We start from the raw sequence: 20340 nt of genomic DNA on the forward strand, positions 1-20340 counted from the left end.
TGTCCAGCACGAGGGGACATAGCTTTAAATTGAGGGGAGATAGATATAGGACAGATGGCAGAGGTAGGTTCTTTACTCAGAGAGTAGTAAGGGCGTGGAATGCCCTGCCTGCAACAGTAGTGGACTCGCCGACACTAAACGCATTCAAATGGTCATTGGATAGGCATATGGATGATAAGGGAATAGTGTAGATGGGCTTTAGAGGGGTTTCACAGTTCGGCGGAACATCGAGGGCCGAAGGGCCTGTACTGCGCTGTAATGTTCTATGTTCTATGTAGATGGCCTGCTTGAAATGAAAAATGCACTTATCTCTCTTGAGGTGCACGCCGGTCTCTGAGAAGTGGAGGAGTACCTCATCCAGATTGCTCAGGTGCTTGTCCTCCGTCGTTCCATGACCAACACGTCATCCAAATAGAACACCTCACGTGGCAAGCCCCGGAGAATGTTCTCCATAACTTGCTGGAAAATGGTGCAGACTGACGATACCCTGAAAGGCAGACTGATGTACTGATGGAATCCCCTGTGGGTATTTATCGTTACGTACTGTTTAGACTCCAGGTCCAACTCCAATTGGAGGTAGGCATGCCTCATATCGAGCTTTGTGAACAAGTGACCTCCAGCCAACTTTGCATAGAAGTCCTCAATTTGCAGCATTGCATACCGGTCCAATCTGGGAGGCCCTATTCACAGTCAGTTTATAATCGCCACAAAAAGACAAACAGTTTTGTCTGGCTTTTGGACGGGGACTACCGGTGCAGCCCAGTCAGCGAATTTGACTGACTGGATGATCCCTAGTCTTCTAGCTGGCCAGGTTCATCCTCAACAGTTATAGCAGCTCTTGGGAACTGGGTCATATCTTGTTACTATTATCAGTACTAACCGTACAGACAGTTGCTCATAAACGACTGGGTTCATTGTAGCCCTCGCTATAGCCAGGGGTTCTCCCGTACATGTGGCCAATCTTGCCTCAGCATCCAGTTGTTGGAGACTTTGTACTTCCAATTTAATTTTCTCAAATGTTTGCCTGCCAATGACCAAAACAGTGGCCCCCATGTCCAATTCCATTTCCAAGGAATGGCAGTTCTCTTGAACGGTAGCTCTAATGGGGGCAACTTTGGGTGGTGTGATGTAATTCAGTTGCATGCACTCATCTCCTAGTAGTTCCAAGAGAAAGGTGTGGGATCTGGGTTGCTGCCCACCTCTATTGGAGCGACGGGTTGACTGTGAACCCTGTGGTTTCTGCTCGCTGCAACTTCGCCATCCACACGTTCCACACCGACTGGGTTGTCCTCTTTGGGTTCAGGGAATGGGTCCTGCCTGGTTGACTCACTCTTAGACCATCACCTTTGACCTGGGCGGTGTTCCGTCCAGGGTGGGGTTCTGGGAGTTCCCATCTTAGGGGCTGCCGTATACCGGGAGGGGGCATGTCCCACGCTATTGACTTCCATTCCCTGCAAATCTTGCACACCCTTTTCTGCACTTTTTACAGCTTTCTTTGAGTCTAGCAATGGCTCAGTGAGCAACTCCTATTCAGTCGCCATGTTATTCCGACCACAGACCAATCTGTCCTGCAGCATTTCAGAAAGACAAAGAGCATATTCACAAAACACAACCAGTTTTCTAAGATGCGCCAGGAACTCCGTTACGGACTCCCCTGGGTTCTTTCAGCCGTGATAAACAGTACCGTGGTAAAGATAACTGACAGCTTGAGGTCACAATGGTTTGCCATCAACATTATCAACTCCTCAAATGTCTTCATGTCCGGAGACAAGGGATATGTTAGACTTTTGATAATGCTGAAGGTGGGTGCCACACAGGCAGTCAACAATATCACTGTCTGGTGTTCGTCACCTGTTTCAGCGTTGGCCCGGAAGAAATAGCGCATATATTCTGCGTATTGTGTCCAATCTTCTGTGCCTGCATCAAATACTTCCAATCTCCTGAAGAGTGGCATTTTAAAGGTAGTGAAAACCTTTTCCCAGTGGTTTGCGTGGAGATGGCCTTTTTTCCAACGATTAACAGTGCCGTCTACAGTTCCACTTTATCCTCGTCGCCAATATTGTGTCCTCAGAAGAGCCCACAAGAGAGCTATAAATAAACTGGTTATTTACTACGACTGTAACTACTTACACATTGTACACAGGTCACAGTCGGGTCTTCCTTGCTCGGCTCCCACTCAGACCGGGTTTTATACACAGTGTCAAAAACTCCGCTGATGGGGGCCCTGCCTCTCAGGGAAGATCATACTTAACAAGACTCATGGAGACTAATTGGCCTGACCCATCATCTGGGTTGTAACATGATGCTTTTTCCTAGATTCCTTTGGGGGAGCAACATGTTCATCCAAGTGTCCGGAGTTCTTCTCTTCTAGTCCCAGTGGGTCCAAAGATCAACTCACTTCAGTCTTCGCTTTTGAATCGGTCTTTTGCCAAAAGGTCTTCATTGTTTTTTCAGTTCAGTCATTCTGAAACCTAAACTCAACTATTCTGACAGCAATGCTGATAAAGCGTTGTCCTATTCTGCAGATGATAGATGTCCGACCACATGCAGAGAAAAAGGTGCCATGTCTTCAAGATATCTTCCCTAAGGGCCGAGAACAGTGAGGGAGATTGAACCTCTCCCCCCAGGGCTATGACTTGGGGAGGGAAGAGTGGGAGCTGGAGTTAAGTAGAATCTGTAGTTGTAAAAAAGGAGCTACAGATACATGATTTCACGTTGTTATTAAAAAGCAGGACAGCATACTTGGGGATAAAAGGTGAACTGATGGGATAGACTAATATATGACATAGATGATGTAGTACCACGGACACTAGTCAGTCATGTGTTAAACTCTGAAGAGAGATTTTGGAGTCATGTCTAGCAGCTACATGCCTACTCTGTAACTTATTTAGAAGAAGAACCAATAAATAAGTGTTAAGCAGATATCAAAGTACGTTGACAGCCTGTCTAAGGACCAAGTCCCCAAGAGTCTAAGACAGAAGGTCCCAACCTCAGAACATGGTGACATATCAGAACAATAATGACCAGGTAATCTGTTTTAGTTATGTCAAATGAGCGATAAATATTGACCAGGAAATCAGGGACAATTCTCCTACTCTTCTTTGATGGGTTCTTTTACATATAGAATTTACAGTGCAGAAGGAGTCCATTCGGCCCATTGAGTCTGCACCGTTTCCCGGAAAGAGCACCCTACCCAAGGTTAACACCTCCAACCTATCCACATAACCCAGCAACCCCACCCACACTAAGGGCAATTTTGGACACTAAGGGCAATTTAGCATGGCCAATCCACATAACCTGCACATCTTTGGACTGTGGGAGGAAACCGGAGCACCCGGAGGAAACCCATGCACACATGGGGAGGATGTGCAGACTCCGCACAGACAGTGACCCAAGCCGGAATCGAACCTGGGACCCTGGAGCTGTGAAGCGATTGTGCTATCCACAATGCTACCATGCTGCTACATTGTACTGAGCAGGCACATGGGGCCTCTGTTTAACATCACACATCCAAACATTGCAATATAATGCACCCTCAATCCTGTAGTGGAATGTTAATCTTGATTTTTTTTGTTTTGTACTCAAGTGGGATTTGAAACAACCCAAGGCAAGTTGATGGTCCCTGGCATTATTCAGCAAGATTATTCACACTCCACAACATCAAACACTGATGCAGCATACGATTCAAATTAACCTGTACTGGGCAGCATGGTGGCACAGTGGTTAGCACTGCTGCCTCACAGCGCCAGAGACCTGGGTTCAATTCCAGCATTGGGTGTTCTTTTAATTTAATTTCATTTTCATTTCATTTCATTTCTCATTTTCTTTCAAAGGGTCAATGCAGACTCGATGGGCAGAATGGCCTCCTTCTGCACTGTAGGGATTAAAATTGTAAATGCAGTCTGAATCATCATCGGCCCAAGGTCTATTTCATTGGAATAAAAGCTCCAAAGGACAACACTTCCTTTCATGGGACAACATTATCAACGATCAGGAGGAGCCAATAATCATCAAAATTCACTGATCTAGATTGAAATTTGGATCTGTAGAGAATGATTAAATCATTCTGTATCAGAGAATAATTTATTTTTAATCTTAGTGTTTACCAAAGGAAAAACTGAATTGGGGTTAGACATCTTCAAAATGCTTGTGCAGAAACCAACATTGCCATTGCAATCTTATAATGCTGACAATTGCTCCAACGGTGTTTAGAATCCGACTCACATTGGCAGCACATCTTTGTAATTTGCAAACTCTCAGCTGTACATCAATCATTGAGTTTTGCACATAAGGGCAGCAGGGTAGCATGGTGGTTAGCATAAATGCTTCACAGCTCCAGGGTCCCAGGTTCGATTCCCGGCTGGGTCACTGTCTGTGGAGTCTGCACGTCCTCCCCCTGTGTGCGTGGGTTTCCTCCGGGTGCTCTGGTTTCCTCCCACAGTCCAAAGATGTGCGGGTTAGGTGGATTGGCCATGCTAAATTGCCCGTAGTGTCCTAATAAAAGTAGGGTTAAGGGGGAGGTTGTTGGGTTACGGGTATAGGGTGGATACGTGGGTTTGAGTAGGGTGATCATGGCTCGGCACAACATTGAGGGCCGAAGGGCCTGTTCTGTGCTGTACTGTTCTATGTTCTATGTTCTATGAAACCAGTAGTTTTGGTCCAGCTATCTACCACTGGGTGCCTGGGTCATAGGCCAATGCATGGTCGAGTGGGTACAGAAGAGATTTCGACAGCACTCCGCAACAGACCTCACTTCGAGTAGGCAGGCAGTGTGTGAAGTATTCATCTTGTTGCTTTTTGTTGGCAATTGCTGTCAAGCAGGCACAAGCCTAGAAACATTGACTGTCAGTGTGAAATGCTGTTGTTTGGCATGTATACTAACAATGCATCAATTAGAAACCAGTATGTAGCAGGTGGTGGTAACAGATTCCACATGAAATTTGCTAACAACTGAACTGCTGAAACTACTATCAATAATGTTGCTTTTTAATAATTAGGTTCATATAATGTTATTACTTTTTTAACCAACCTTGCATTGTAAAGGAACCTGAAAAAGAACATCACTCATGGCACATTAGTTGTATAAAACATGTCACCACACAATGATGGCTTCAGAGGAAAGACTATTCATCTGCCTTTTCCAATTAATCTACAACCTTACAAAGGAAGGCATTTATATTGAATGGTGCCTCACAATCCCCCATGTCCTATGTGAGATTGTGAAACAGATGCTTCAATTCAACCTTACAGACAGGTATCTGTGTAAAAATTCCCCTGCCAGTGATTGTCAGAATAATGAGTGCTCATTGTGGTCCAGTGCCTCTATTCCGGATGTCGCGGGAACAGAATCTTTTCTCAGAGAATTTTCTAGACAAGGTTCCTCTCTCTCGAAAGCTTCCCATTTTTAAACCAAGACACAGGGAACAGAAGCTAACCCCCGCCATGGCGACATTTGGATTTTTGCACAATTCAGAGGAACTTAATTCTTTTTAAAGCCTCTTTTGCTGTTGAAATACAGAACATTCTTCCAATATTTAAGTGCAGCGCTTACTGGCTGTTCTCCTAACTTCTCTTGTTTAAAAACACATTCTGATGCGGTAACTTTGGAAACGGTTCATTCTCAACCTTTCCGTTTAGACCTCAGTGGATGGTGAACATTAGGTAGCAGCATATAGTTACTTTATTCATCAAGCAACATTTCACTGGGCAATCAACCTAAACGTTTCTTTCAAGGATTTTGTGGTAATTGTCAGCAGTTGAACAGGAGAACACATCCAAAGAATAATAATCTTTTATTGTCACAAGTATGAAGTTACTACAAAAAGCCCCGAGTGGCTGGTTTAGTACAGTGGGATAAACAGCTGGCCAGCAGCGCGGGTTCAATTCCCGTACCGGCCTCCCCGAACAGGCGCCGGAATGTGGCGACTACATTCCAGTAAGCTGGTACGGGAATTGAACCAGCACTGCTGGCCTTGTTCTGCATTACAAACCAGCTGTCTAACCCACTGAGCTAAACCAGCTCATATCCTCAGGGCCGGCTCAAGGCACCGGCAACTCGGGCAGTCGCCCGGGGCGCCATGTGCTAGGGGGCGCCAGAGACTCGGGTTCCGCGCATGCGCAGTTGGGCCGGTGCCAACCAGCGCATGCGCGGTGGCCGCCCTCACCCAGGGCGGGCCCCCCCTCGGTCCGCCTCCCCCTCGGTCCGCCCCCCCCTCGGTCCGCCCCCCCCGCTCGGTCCGCCCCCCCCCCCCGCTCGGTCTGCTCCCCCCCCCTCGGTCCGCTCCCACCCCCTCGGTCCGCTCCCCCGCTCGGTCCGCTCCCCCCGCCCCCCACTCGGTCCGCTCCCCCACCCCCCACTCGGTCCGCTCCCCCCGCCCCCCACTCGGTCCGCTCCCCCCGCCCCCCCCTCGGTCCGCCCCCCCCGCCCACCGCTCGGTCCCCCCCCCCACCGCTCGGTCCCCCCCCCCCCCGGCTCGGTCCCTCCGGCCCCGCCCCCCCTCGGCCCTGCCCCCGCCCCCCCCTCGGCCCCGCCCCCTCCTCGGCCCCCCCTAGGCCCCGCCCCGCCCCGCCCCCCCCCCCAAGGGCGCCGAAGTTCAGCTTGCCCGGGGCGCCAGCAACCCTAGGGCCGGCGCTGCATATCCTTCTCATTTAATGTACTCAGGTGCAATATCTATACAGCAGAAGAGGCAGACTTGTAATAAATCAAGCTTGAGCACATTTCATGGTGAAGCTCTCTAAATTAATACATTTGCGTATAAGAGCCCACAAATGAAGAAGCACAACACCAGAGTCTGTAAAGGTTAAATGACTACCTTAGCTAGTGACCGGACAATTGGGCTCTCCATGATTCCCCTCAGGAAGAGTAAATCTAGATCCTTGGCTCCTGTAGAGTTTGGCAAGTCATTCAAGTTGTCCAGGACCTGCTGCATAGCTATAGAAAGAACAGAGTGTGCATTTCAGTATGGAGTGCTTCACAGATGAGAAGCCATCAAATAGTACACAAAAGTCGACACAAGGTACTTGTTCAAATGCACTGGTTGGTCTTGAGAAGGTGCCGTGAGTGCAAACGTATAAGTCAAGCTGTCTCCCGGAAAAGTAGAAAATGAAATGTTACCTTGTGCGAATTATTTTTAAGGTTACACATGTCTCACTTGAAATAACAACTTCTTACTTCAAATTGAGTAAATGTACCACCGCATGCGGTTTGGAGTGAAGTTACCTGGAGTTTGGGAGGAGGCCTGTGAAGATGACGAGCAGCGCAATTTAAGAATTAGATTTTGAGGAAACCTTTGAAATTCTGTTGGGGAATTTGAGATGGGAATTCCAAAGTATTGGGGAGTATTGAGCGCCAACAGTAAGGATGTAACTGAAGGTGTGAGAGCTGTGCAAGTGTTGGAAAAGTGTAACTTTTGAGGGCAAAGTTAGGGTGGGCAAGGAAGCAGTTAAGGATTAGAACTGAATTGCAGACGATTAAGGCCCAGGAAGCCAGACGGTAGGGGGAAGCCAATTTATTTTGAGTCATGGAAAGTCTGCCTACGTCCCCAAATATTTATATAAAGTTAAAGTTCCGTCCAGGCCTCTCTTTATAGTAGATTATTATAATCCCCAGCTGGACAGGTCTCTGCCCACTTGTGGGGGACAATAATCGCATCTTGTCACAAGTAGGCTTCAATGAAGTTACTGTGAAAAGCCCTACTCGCCACATTCCGGCGCCTGTTTGAGGAGACCGGTACGGGAATTGAACCCGCGCTGCTGTCTTGTTCTGCAATACAAGTCAGCTATTTAGCCCAGTGTGCTAAACCCGCCCCTATCCACTTAACCTGCACATCTTTGGACTGTGGGAGGAAACCGGAGCACCCGGAGGAAACCCACGCAGACACGGGGAAAACGTGCAAACTCCACACAGTCACCCGAGACAGGAATTGAACCCGGATCCCCGGCGCGATGAGGCAGCAGTGCTAACCACTGTGCTACCGTGCTGCCTATATCCTGCTTCCATTTCTAATCAGCATATCTGATTTAACAAAGTACAGTCATGTGGGCATCATTAATCTCAACATTAGGGGAGTCATGAAGTTGGCGAGCAACAGCCATGACAGTTTACAGTTGGTATAACTAGCAGCACGCACTACTTGGTCCTTCTGCATTTTGCTTCAACAATAGGTCATACTATAGCTTATGCTTGGCACTAGGAATAAGCTGGTCGAAGGGTTTGAAGGTGCCATAACAGAATCCATTCAGCAGTATACACAATATCACAAATTTTCATTCATTTTAAATATACCAGGCGTATTTTCTTCATGTAAGAAGCAATTGTAAGTAAACAAACGATCTGGACGAGACAATGGTAAAGCCTGGAGAGTTTTTTGTCAGAACCATACAATAAGGGCCAACATCATCTGCACGTGTCAAAAGAATAAGCTGCCCATGCACGAAGCCTGGTCACAGAATCATAAAATGTTATAAAGGGAAGTATCTGTCGTGTAACAGGTTAACAATGTAGTTATGGTAATGAGTGATATAGGCCATTGGTAATGAGATTGGTAATGAGATGAAGTGAGTCTACATTTCTTCTCTTCTTGTTCAAAAGAGTGTTAATGTCCTTCATTATTCTCTCTCTTAGACCAGTCTCTCTTTGGAAAAAGTTCCATGGCTCTTACACCCAGGAGTCTGAATCCCTCAAAACAATGACTTGTGAGGTGCTGGGGTTGGAAAGAGTGGAGGTTGGATATAATCTGGAGCAGTAAAATGGAATTACAGAAATGCAAAGTTTCATATTGTTGTCCATAAATTGACAGAATATATGGGGGAGGTGCAATGTAATGGATTAACACAATAGTTATGGTAATGAATGCTGTAGGCCATGATGTATCAGTGACATCAGCAGCCATGTGCTAAATTCTCGGAAGAGAGGATGGGACACTCTGTACTCATGAGAGACATACCCACTGTATAACCTAGCTTGTATATAGTGTTACTAAAACAATTTAAAGCACGCACCAGCAGTCTCTCCAGGTTGTGATTGACCACACATACTAGAAGTCACCAAAGGCACCGCGAGTACATGAAAGAGTGGGCACGCTCTCGCTTGAGCACAACGCGGCCGGAGAATGCCAGGAGAGGCGTCCAGCGAGCTTCCCGACAGGCTCCATGCCTCCCGAATTCTCATAAGTCCCGCGAGACGTTGAAACCCCACCCCAAATGGGCGGGACCAAATGATGCTGGCGGAAGTAGGTCATAAGCCTACTTTCGACCTACCTGCGCGGGATCCAACAGTCTCCTTCTATTCACCGGCTTCCCCAGGGAGGCTGTAGCCGGGTGCCGATCAGTGCTGGTCCCACACCCGGGGGCTCTCCCGGGCCATCAGAGACCCCTGGGTGGTCAGGATAAGTGCAGGGTGACTTCCCTGGCCCTTCCCCTGGAAGCGGGCGCATTGGCACGACCCAGCTTCCACCTTGGCACTGCCACACTGGCACTGCCAAGGTGCCCAAATGGCACTGCCAAGCCAGCAGGAGTGACCGCCCGCGTGCCAGTGTGGCACTGCCAAGGGGGGCTACGCCAATGAAATGAGGGTGAAGGGGAGGTTTGAACGATGGGGGCGTGTAGGGCAGCTAAGTAGGGGCCTCCGGGTGGTTGGGTGGGTGATGGGTGGGAGGCCGAGAAGGAAAGGGGTACTGTAAGGGGGCTTGGGGGAGGGGGGCTGAAGAGGGGGGACCCTCGGGATATCCTCACTTGGGGGAGTGTGGGGTAGTGTCCTTATGTGTGGCGGGTGACATTGCCCATGGATGGGGGTGACCCACAAGCTCACTTTGAGATCGGGGCACCCTTTCAAATCATGGCCCGATCTCGAAAACTCTCCAGGGCTCAAAAAAGTGACTAGGTGTCATTGAATAGCGGTGGGAAACTCACCGGTAGAGCCGGCAGGAAACTCCCTGAAAAACCCGCCAGAAATTAACTTCGAAGGGAAGCACGGTAGCATAGTGGTTAGCACAATTGCTTCACAGCTCCAGGGTCCCAGGTTCGATTCCCGGTTTGGGTCACTGTGCAGAATCTGCACGTTCTCTGCGTGTGTTTCCTCCGGGTGCTCCGGTTTCCTCCCACAGTCCAAAGATGAGAAGGTTAGTATTGGGTGGGGTTACTGGATTACGGGGATAGGGTAGAGGTGTGGGCTTGGGTAGGGTGCTCTTTCCAGACTTGATGGGCCGAATGGCCTCCTTCTGTACTGTAAATTCTATGATTCTATGAAATATTTTGGGAGAATTGGGCCCAATATCTATACAGATATTGGGCGGGATTCTGCGCCGGCGGGATGCTCCATTTTGCCGCAATTCGGGGGTTTCCCGACAGCGTGGGGTTGCCCCAAAATGGGAAACCCCATTGACTGGCCGGCATAACGGAGAATCCCGCCGATTATTCCTTGCTTTTGGACTCAGGCTGCTGGATAGAGAAACCATGGCAGCAAAATGTTTTGTGGAGAGCTGTCCAATGTGTTATCAGATTCTGACTCAATAGAATTCTGAATGTGGATGCATGAAATTGTGGTTAATGACAATTTCCCAATAATGACATGATTGGGACAGAACTCCATTTTGTCATACTGGCATACTTCTCCACATAATATCTGGTCACTAGCCATCTCCAACCATGAGGCCTTTAAAAGCATAAGGTGTGAGACATTTGAAAGTGCTGTGTCTAACATTTAGAGATTATGGAACAATTCAGTGGGTAGCATTTATCGTTTAAGACACACCAGCATTGCAGGTATTAGAGAAATGTGCTGACATTTCTCAAATATGACAGACTCGCTGTCACCACCACTCCGACTAAAGTCAAATAATTCAGTCCAGACTGGCAGTCTAAGTTGTGAACTGTCTGGAATGTGTACCTGTGTATCACACAAGATAAACCAAATGTCCTTAGACAGCGCCTTCTAAACCCACGACCTCTACAACCTAGAAGGACAAGGGCATCAGATGCATGAGAACACCACCACTTGCAAGTTCCTCTCCAAACCACAGACACCATCCTCACTTGGAACTATATCACTGTTCCTTCACTGTTGCCCGATTACAATTCTGGAACTCCCTCTCTAACAGCATTGGATGTATCTACATAACATGGACTGCAGCCGCTCAAGAAGACAGCTCACCTTCCCGAAAGTGAGAGATGGGCAACAAATGTTAGCTTTACCAGTGATGTTCACATCCCATGAAAGAATTACAAAAATGTGCTTAACCCCTGAGGAGACCAGTACAGATGCAATCAAGCAAAGGCTTGATAAACACACAAGGGAGAAAGAAATAGAAGAATAGAAGAATATGTTCATAGAATCATAGAATTTACAGTGCAGAAGGAGACCACTCGGCCCATCGAGTCTTCACTGGCCCTTGAAAAGAGCACCCCACTTAGGCCCACGCCTCCACCCTATCCCCGTAACCCCATAACTCAGTAACCCGACCCAACGTTTTTGGACATTAAGGGCAATTTATCATGGCCAATCCACTTAACCTGCCCATCTTTGGACTGTGGGAGGAAACCGGAGCACCGGAGAAAATTCACGCAGACACGGGGAGAACGTGCGGACTCCGCACAGACAGCGACCCAAGCCGGGAATCGAACCTGGGACCCTGGAGCTGTGAAGCAACTGTGCTAACCACTGTGCCACCGTGCTGTTGATGAGGTTAAATTAATAAAAGTGGGAGAAAGCTCAAATGGAGCAGAAGTGCTAGCATGAATCTATTGGGCTAAATGGTCTGTAAATATTATGTAAATATGTATTACTAGAGGGCAATGGAGATACCATTATCATCCAATTTCTGTTCAAATACAGTGCCTCCCAGTTATCGTCTATTGGTTTACCAGCTGAAAAGAAAACGAGGAAATATAACAAAGAATTTCAATTCAATTAACTTACAAAATGTTAAAGATAAATCCTTTCACAATAAAAAAAGTCACTTGGTTCTTCATTTCAGTCACATTATTTTTTCAAAGGCTACTATGCTTCACTGAAAATTATATTGCCCACAGCATATTTAGCACAAATGACAAAACGTTAACATTTATGCGCGAGTGTAATGGTGAAAAAAATATTCAAGTTGGTCATCAAAATCTAATGAGTCAAACAATTTAAAGAACAAGCATTTTTAAATTAATGATGAAAATGAAGATAAATATAATGAATTTTGTTATTAATGTTAGCAGTTTTATGGTTATTCAGCCTCTGCTAAAGCTAATGTCGCCATTACCCTTGCATCTCCCCACACGCAAAAACAAGGATATGACTATTTAGTCAATGCTTCCTCCAGAATTGTTCCATGTTGTTTGGTTCATTTTAATTTCACACTACTGACATTTTGTGTCGCCATCTTTTAGGGTGCGATCTACCAGCCACGCTGCGCCGGAAAAGGCATCTCGCTGTGGCGCAACGTGGCTGGTGAAAGCCGGGAGACCCCATTCTCAAGATCCACCCGGCTCGCAATGCTTTGCGAGATTCAACGCAATCTCGCGAGACGTTGCAAGGGGAACCCCGCCCACAATGAGCGAGATCACATTTTGCCAAATCTGCATATTAGAGCGAGGCAGTAAGCCTTCTTCTAACGTGCAGATTTCCAAGGGACCTGAGGCTTTGGGCTTTAATCCTTTCGCTTCAGGGACCTCGGGCGAGCGCCGTTTGGTACTGGTCCCCACAAACGGGAGCCAGACGGAACGACACTCATGGAGATCTCCAAGGGGTTTGGATGCCCCCAGCTGCATGCCTTTTGGGCTGCGTGGTGCCCTGGCACTGCTGGTGCCACTAAGTTCCCTGGCAGAGCCAGCCTGGCACCCTGGTGGTGGCGCCTGGGTGCCAGGTTGACACTGCCAAGATGGCATTTTTTGTACACGCACAATTGGGCCGGGGTTGCCCACCATGGGTGTTGGGGGGTGCGGGAAGGGGGCTGTTGCATTTGGGCTGGGGGGGGGGGGGGAGTTTGCGGGTTTTTTATGTGGGCCTCGGAGATCGGGATGTCATTTAAAAATGGCGTCCAGATCTCTCTCTCTACAACGGGGAGTTCCGGCAAGCGGAGTTCCCGGTTGTAAAAAACGGGGCTATGTGCCGCGCATTCTCCATTTAGGCCCTTATTCAATAGGACTAGCGCTGAATAGCCACATGTTTCTCGGCACTGTGAGTGTTGGCAAATACACGGCTAAACGCACTCGCTAGGCAACCTTGTTCCCTTTGGGAAGATCGCGCCCTTACTTTTTACCCAACAAAACGGGATGGGTTCAACCCACATTTCTGCTCCGTGTCCCCCTCCCCCACCCCACATTATATCTGTAGTCCTTCATTGCCTCCAGGTCAAAGTCCTGGATTTCCCTTTCAGTGTAGCTCCACCAAATGGACTGCAGAATCTTCAAGAAGGTGACTCACCATCTCCTTCTCAAAGGTGATTAGAAATCAGCAACAATTGCTGGCTTTGCCAAAGGCACACCATTTACAACAGGTTAGGTGAGTGGACAAAAACTTGGCTCATGGAATATATGTAGAAGATATGTACTTTGGTAGGAAGAATAAAGGAGCTAAATATTATTTAAATTAAGAGACATTTCAGAAAGCTGCAGAACAGAGGGATTTGTTCACAAATCACAAAAGGCTGGCATGCAAGTTCAGCAGGTAATAGGGAAGACAAATGGAATGTTGGCCTTTATTTCAAAGGAGTGGGGTAGAAAATAGGGAAGTCTTGCTTCAACTATATAAGGCACTAATTGGTCACACTTGGAATATTGTGAACAGATTTGTTCCCCTTATCCAAGGAAAGATATGCTGGTATTGGAGACTGTCCAGAGAAGATTCACTGGGTTGATCCCAGGTGTAGAGGGATCTGCTTCTGAGGATAGGTTGAGTAGGTTGGGTCTGTACTCATTGAAGTTTAGAAGAAGTGGCATTATTTAAACCTATAGGATTCTTAGGGAGCTTGACAGGGTACATGCTGAGAGGATGTTTGTGGGAGAGTCAAGGACCAGAGGTCAGGGCTGGATTCTCCGATCATGAGGCTATGTCTGGACGAAGCGTCTAGTTATACAAAGTCGGCGCCGCCCCCGCACTGATGCTCTGCCTGGTGGGGGAACTAGCAGCCGCACCATGTAAAGCCCCCAGCTTTACCTGCAGATACGGATGGAGAATTGCCGGGTCAGTGACTGCACATGCGCACGGCGGCGGCCTCCGGCGCCCACGCAGTACAACATGGTGTCGGCCGCGCGCGGACCCGGCCTGCCAGATAGTTCCCCCCTGCAACCCCCCCCCCCCACCATTCTCCCCAGCCCCTGCCAAAGACCCCCGGCCAGCGGAATGGGTCCCCCCCCCCCCACCCTCCTGACTGTGGTGGCGCTGGACACAGTCTGCAGCCGCCACGCGACGTCCCCAAAAACGTCGGGAAGTTGGCCGATCGGGGGCGGAGCATCGGGGGAGGGCCTCAGGTGACGTTCTGAGGCATGCGGTGTACTCAGCGATTATGCCATTTTTGGGGGGGACAGGGCATCCAAAAAAACGGCGCCGCCCCCTATTTCAGCGTAAAATGGATTCTCCGGCAAATCACCGAACGCAATTTCGACGTCGGCAATCGGAGAATCCCATCCACAATCTCAGAATAAGAGGTGGCCCATTTAAGACAGAGATGAGGACGAATTTCCTCTCACAGAGCGTAGTGAATCTATGGAATTCTTTATCGCAGAGGGTTGTAGAAGCTAGATCATTAAGTGCGCTAAAGGCTGTGAGGCTGCAAAAGATAAGACTGAAGTATTTGCAACAATTTTCAGTCAGAAGTGCTGAGTGGATGATCCACCTTGGACTCCTCCAGAGGCTAATCTTCAGTCAATTCAGTTTGCTCCACATGATATGAAGAAACAGCTGAAGGCACTGGATACCGCAAAGGCTCAGGGCCCTACCAGCATTCTGGCAATAGCAAAGAAGACTTGTGCTCCAGAACTTGCCGCACCCCAAGCCAAGCTATTCCAGTACAGATACAACACTGATATCTATCCGGCACCCATCAGTCTACTCTCGATCATCAGTAAAGTCGTCAAGAGTGCTATCAATGGCACCTGTTTAGCATTATTCCCCTCACTGATGTTCATTTGGGTTCCGTTGGGGCTACTCAGCTCCTGACCTCATTTCAGCTTTGGTCCAAAAATGGTCAAAAAAGCTGAACTCCAGAAGTGAGGTGAGGATTGCCCTTGACATTAAGGTAGCGTTTGATGGAGCGTGGCATCAAGGAACCTTAGCAAAACTGGAGTTGATGGGAATCAGGGCGAAAACTGTCCTCTGGTTGGAGTCATACCAAGCACAAAAGAAAATGGTTCAGGTCAGTCATCCCAAATTCAGGAGCTCACTGTTGGAGTTCCACAGGGTAGTGTCCTTGGCTACATCATCTTTGGCTTCATCATCAATGACCTTCCCTCCATCATAAGATCAGAAGTGAGGATGTTCGCTGATGATTACACAATGCTCAACATCATTCATGGCCCCTCAGATACTGAAGCAATCCATGTCCAAATGCAGCAAGACCTGGACAATATTCTGGCGTGGACTGACAAGTGGCATCATACCGCACAAGTGCCAGGCAATGACCATCTCCAACACAAGACAATCTAACCATTGTCCCTTGACATTCAATGGCATTACCATCACTGAATCCCCCACTATCAACATCCTGGGAGTTGCCATTGACCAGAAATTGAACTGGACTAGCCATATGGGGCTGTTTAGCACAGGGCTAAATCGCTGGCTTTGAAAGTCGACCAAGGGAGGCCAGCAGCACAGTTCAATTCCTGTGCCAGCCTCCCCGAACAGGCACCAGAATGTGGCGACTAGGGGCTTTTCACAGTAACTTCATTGAAGCTTACTTGTGACAATAAGCGATTTTCATTTTCGTATAAATGCTGTGGCTACAAGAGCAGATCAAAGGCTGGGAATTCTGCAGCGAGTAACTTGCCTCTTGATTCCCCAAAGCACAAGTCAGGAGTGCAATGCGATACTCTCCACTTGTCTTGATGAGCGGAGTTCGAACAACACTCCAGAAGCTTGTCACCATCCAGGACAAAGTAGCCCGCATGTTTGGCACCACATCCACAAACATTCACTCCCACCACCAACGACGCACAATGACAGCAGTGCATACCATATACAAGATGCATAGCAGGAACTCATTAAGCCTCCTTAGGCAGCACCTTCCAAACACGCAACCACTACCATTTGGAAGAATAAGGGCTGCAGACACATGCAACATCACAACCTGGAAGTTCCCCTCCAAGTCCCTCACTATCCTGACTTGGAAAATATACCACAATTCCTTCACCGTCACTGGATCAGAATCCTGAAGCTCGCTCCCCAACAGCACCGAGGGTTTACATAACTTGGGCTACAGCAGTTTAAGAAGGCAGCTCACCACCACCTTCTCAAGGGCAATTAGGGGAGGGCAAAAAATGCTGGCATAGCCAATGATACCCACATCCCATGAACGAATGTATTTTTAAAATCACAAATAAGATAAGAGCGGGAGTTTCCATTACAATTTATATTGTAATGATCTGTCATAATTAAGGTCAATGTTCAACCAAGTGTTCCACCTAATTGTCCAGCTGAGAACCACAAACTAACCACAAGGTTTCAAACATTAGTGAAAGATAAAACTTTATGTTGGATTATTTCTGGTCCACTTTTTGCTGCCTTAGCAAAAGCTAATGAATAGATATTAATTTTTAAAGAATGATAAAATATAAATTTGACAGTAATAATTCTTTTTGTTAAACTGCATCAACATAGGTCTTTACTTTCTGAAGCATCTGTCACAATCGTGGTCACAAATGACTCCAGGATAATATACTTCAGATCAAGCAATTCATTAAAGCCCTCAGAGCCCCCGACCCTATTTATAAATCTCAACATATAATTGACAACAATTCAAAATGATAGTACCTACAGCTTGACACAATTGGGCCAGAATTTGTTGTCAAAATAGGAAGGCTAATAGCACTCAGAGTTATTTCTGGCTAGTCAGTACAGCTGCTCTGCCATTCTCTTAGCGAAAATGACATTTTGCACTTCAGCTCCCATTTTGTCTAAAGAACTTGACTATATTTGTCCATTAAACACAGCACAAAAATTCCAGTCTGGTCATAGAATCATAGGATTTACACTGCAGAAGGAGGCCATTCAGCCCGTCGAGTCTGCACCGGCCCTTGGAAAGAGCATCCCACTTAGGCCCAGGCCTCCATCCTACCCCGGTTATCCCATAACCCAGTAAGCCCACCCAATCTTTTTGGACTCTAAGGGCAATTTAGCATGGCCAGTCCACCTAACCTGCACATCTTTGGAATGTGGGAGGAAACCGGAGCACCCGGAGGAAACCCACGCAGACACAGGGAGAACGTGCAGACTCCGAACAGAGAGTGACCCAAGCCGGGAATCGAACCTGGGACGCTGGAGCTGTGAAGCAACTGTGCTATCCACTGTGCTACCCTAACTCATTACAAGTATAAACTCCCTTTCAACGATGTGATTAGTTTTAATGACTGTCAGCCAATCTTACTGGCTGAAAGAAAAAGAGCAATTACAAGTCTGGAATCTCATTCCTTCAGGGTTTTACATTTTCAGGGAGATGTCAATAATGTCAATTCATTTCTTGCTAATCCAATCTTGCTAATCCTCTCTTTATTTCACTTTCTGTACCTGAGTTGACATTGAATTTAGCCTCTTTACTTCACTCTCCTCAATCCATCTTGTGCTAACTTCCCAATCATTAAATCTCACTAGTTATGGAAACACCCTGTAGGTTTCCCTGTTCACTCAGGTCCCAGATACACTGCTTGTCTCGCTGTACTGTCATTTGCTTACACTATCTTTGGATGGGGCATGTCGAACTCATGTTCTGCTCTAGCAAATTCTATCCCAATTATGTTGCCGAGAATGGAAAAGTGTTATTATCAGTCTCCCCAGAACAGAGTTGGACTCATCTAGGTTATGATGTTGAATAAAAACAGAAATTCTTCTTCAGAAGGAAGAGGGATAGAAATGAATTATATACTTGGAGAAGGGGGTAGCGGAGGTAGGACAGAATAGAAGGCCAGGGATAGGTTGGAGCTAAAGAGACATTGACAAAGATGTAATGGTCACATGACAAAGGGAGTGGTAATGGCGGGATTGAGGACTGAATAAGCAGCAATTGTGGCATAAAGGTAAAGTAGCAGAATTTTTAACATAGGTCAGTGCTCAATGGGAGCAAAACTTAAAACAAGGGACAGATGGACCTGAGAGGGTGGGTGTGGATTGGATTGAGACAAAGCAAGCAAACTATTAAATCCGCTAAAGTAGCACATATTGACCTAGGAGGTAGGAAATAAAAGTTAGGTTTTATTTACAATATACAAGATCTCCATTCCCCGATGGGCTCCCTCCCCAACCTGTACCCAGACCGGTGATCCCGTGATCTCACCCCCTATAAAGGGGACGCTCCGCTCCCTTGTTAACAGTGGGGAGTTTGTATTCAGTGGAGGTCATGGGGAATCTGATAATCCTGATGCAGTGACCTCCATGAGGGTGATAACATCAACAAAAAACAATAAGGGGGTCAAGATGGCGGGAAAGTCCACAGTCTAAAGTTGATGAACTCAATGTTGAGTCCAGAAGGTTAGAACATACCTATTCGGAAGATGGGGCGCTGTTACTCCTGTTACGATGCTATCCATTTCATTTTTTGCTGTAATTTTTTAAAAAATCAGAAATACTTGCTCACAATAAACTCTACCTTCCATCTTTTTTTAAAAATAAATTTAGAATACCCAATTCATTTTCTCCAATTAAGGGGCAATTTAATGTGGCCAATTGACCTACTCTGCACATCTTTGGGTTTGTGGGGGCGAAACCCACGCAGACACGGGGAGAATGTGCAAACTCCACACGGACAGTGACCCAGAGCCAGGATCGAACCTGGGACCTCGGCGCCGTGAGGCTGCAGGGCTAACCAACTGCGCTACCGTGCTGCCCTTACCTTCCACCTTTAATTAAGGTACCGGGTTAGTCATTCTGCAGAAAATGATAATGACATGTTTTCATTTTAAAAAATGATAATGGCCATTTGCCTCAAATAAATATCCGTTTTGTTAATAATAAACTCAAATATCAAGATTCTTTCCTAGTGTGCTACCACACTGTGCAACATTTATCCAGGGTTGATTCAGAACCTACTCCCTACGTGGGAGCCAAGTCAGTCTTGAAAATGCAACAGTGTTGTTTAATTAAGTGTCCAATTACACTGCATGTGACTCTGCATGAGGTTTTCTGCGAGGATTTGGTGGAGATTGTGATCATGGTATTTTAAACTAGACTGTGGAGTTATATATTATTAAAGTAGATCCAACCTAGGCAATAAGGATGGACGGTTCATTCGGTCACTCATGAAGAGAACAGGATCGACCCTCCGTCCCACCTTACTTCTGCACTGTTCTATGCAGTAGGAATTATATATTTGTCCAGAGGTTGCAGTGCCAACCATTTTAATTGCACCTCCTCCAGATAGTAAAAAAAAAGCTAAAATTGAAGAATGTACAAGAGCCAGAAAAGGATTTTGACTCTGAAGACGAGAAATTGAGCCAGAGAAAAATAGAAAAGAAATGAATGAAGCAAAAGGAAACAAGCACCCTGCAAGCTCCCGGCAGAAGGAAAACAATTAAGTTAAGTGCTTGCAGGAAAATCCCAGGCCAAATCCCTGGTCTCCGCGCTGATTTAGTTAATGTCCAGCACCAAGGTAACGGGTTGCTATAAACTGTCTCAGAACTCTGGGGTTTGTGGAGACCGCCCAATCTTACTGGGAATCAAGTGCTAATGTGTAGATTGATGTGTTATATATATTGGATTAACACGGGCTGCAACTCGATGCAGTATCACTTGAAAACAGGCTTCCAACGCTGTAGATGGTTCAACACTGCTTTATTGAACTTGCCGAGTAATGTACACAGTTCGCTACGGGTTGCACTCTATTCATCTAAGCTTGCTAACCTTGGTCTGGCTTGCCCAGACTTGCTCTGTGCCATGTGTAGTAGGTGCTGACTGTACATTTCACCCTAACTGTTGCTACAGCTATCACCGGTACGAAGAGGCCGAGCCTCCCTGTCTCATATGTTTTATACTGGTAATGTACTCTGTATTGTCCTGCCTGGTGATTGGTTGTTCTGTATTCTGTGTGGTGCTTGGTTCCTGTGTGTGTCCATCACTGCCTGTCTGTATCTCACTATGAACATGAGTGCATATTATGACATAGATATCAATCAAGGATGGGATGAGCTAATTTATGAAGCATGCCAATTTAC

General features: G+C 47.0%; 1 protein-coding gene across 9 annotated transcripts in view; it reads right to left on the reverse strand.

Moving 5' to 3' along the window:
- The window catches only part of mpp2b (membrane protein, palmitoylated 2b (MAGUK p55 subfamily member 2)), a 721652-nt gene that overhangs the window by 195007 nt on the left and 506305 nt on the right, over window positions 1-20340 (reverse strand). For all 9 annotated transcript variants that reach the window (XM_038778705.1, XM_038778698.1, XM_038778704.1 and 6 more), the window contains one exon: window positions 6813-6931. In XM_038778705.1, the coding sequence (XP_038634633.1) occupies window positions 6813-6929 (117 nt within the window). In that variant the 5' untranslated portion in view covers window positions 6930-6931. The remainder of the gene's footprint in view (window positions 1-6812; window positions 6932-20340) is intronic.

Source organism: Scyliorhinus canicula, chromosome 19 (assembly GCF_902713615.1).
Source record: "Scyliorhinus canicula chromosome 19, sScyCan1.1, whole genome shotgun sequence".
Lineage (NCBI taxonomy): Eukaryota > Metazoa > Chordata > Chondrichthyes > Carcharhiniformes > Scyliorhinidae > Scyliorhinus > Scyliorhinus canicula.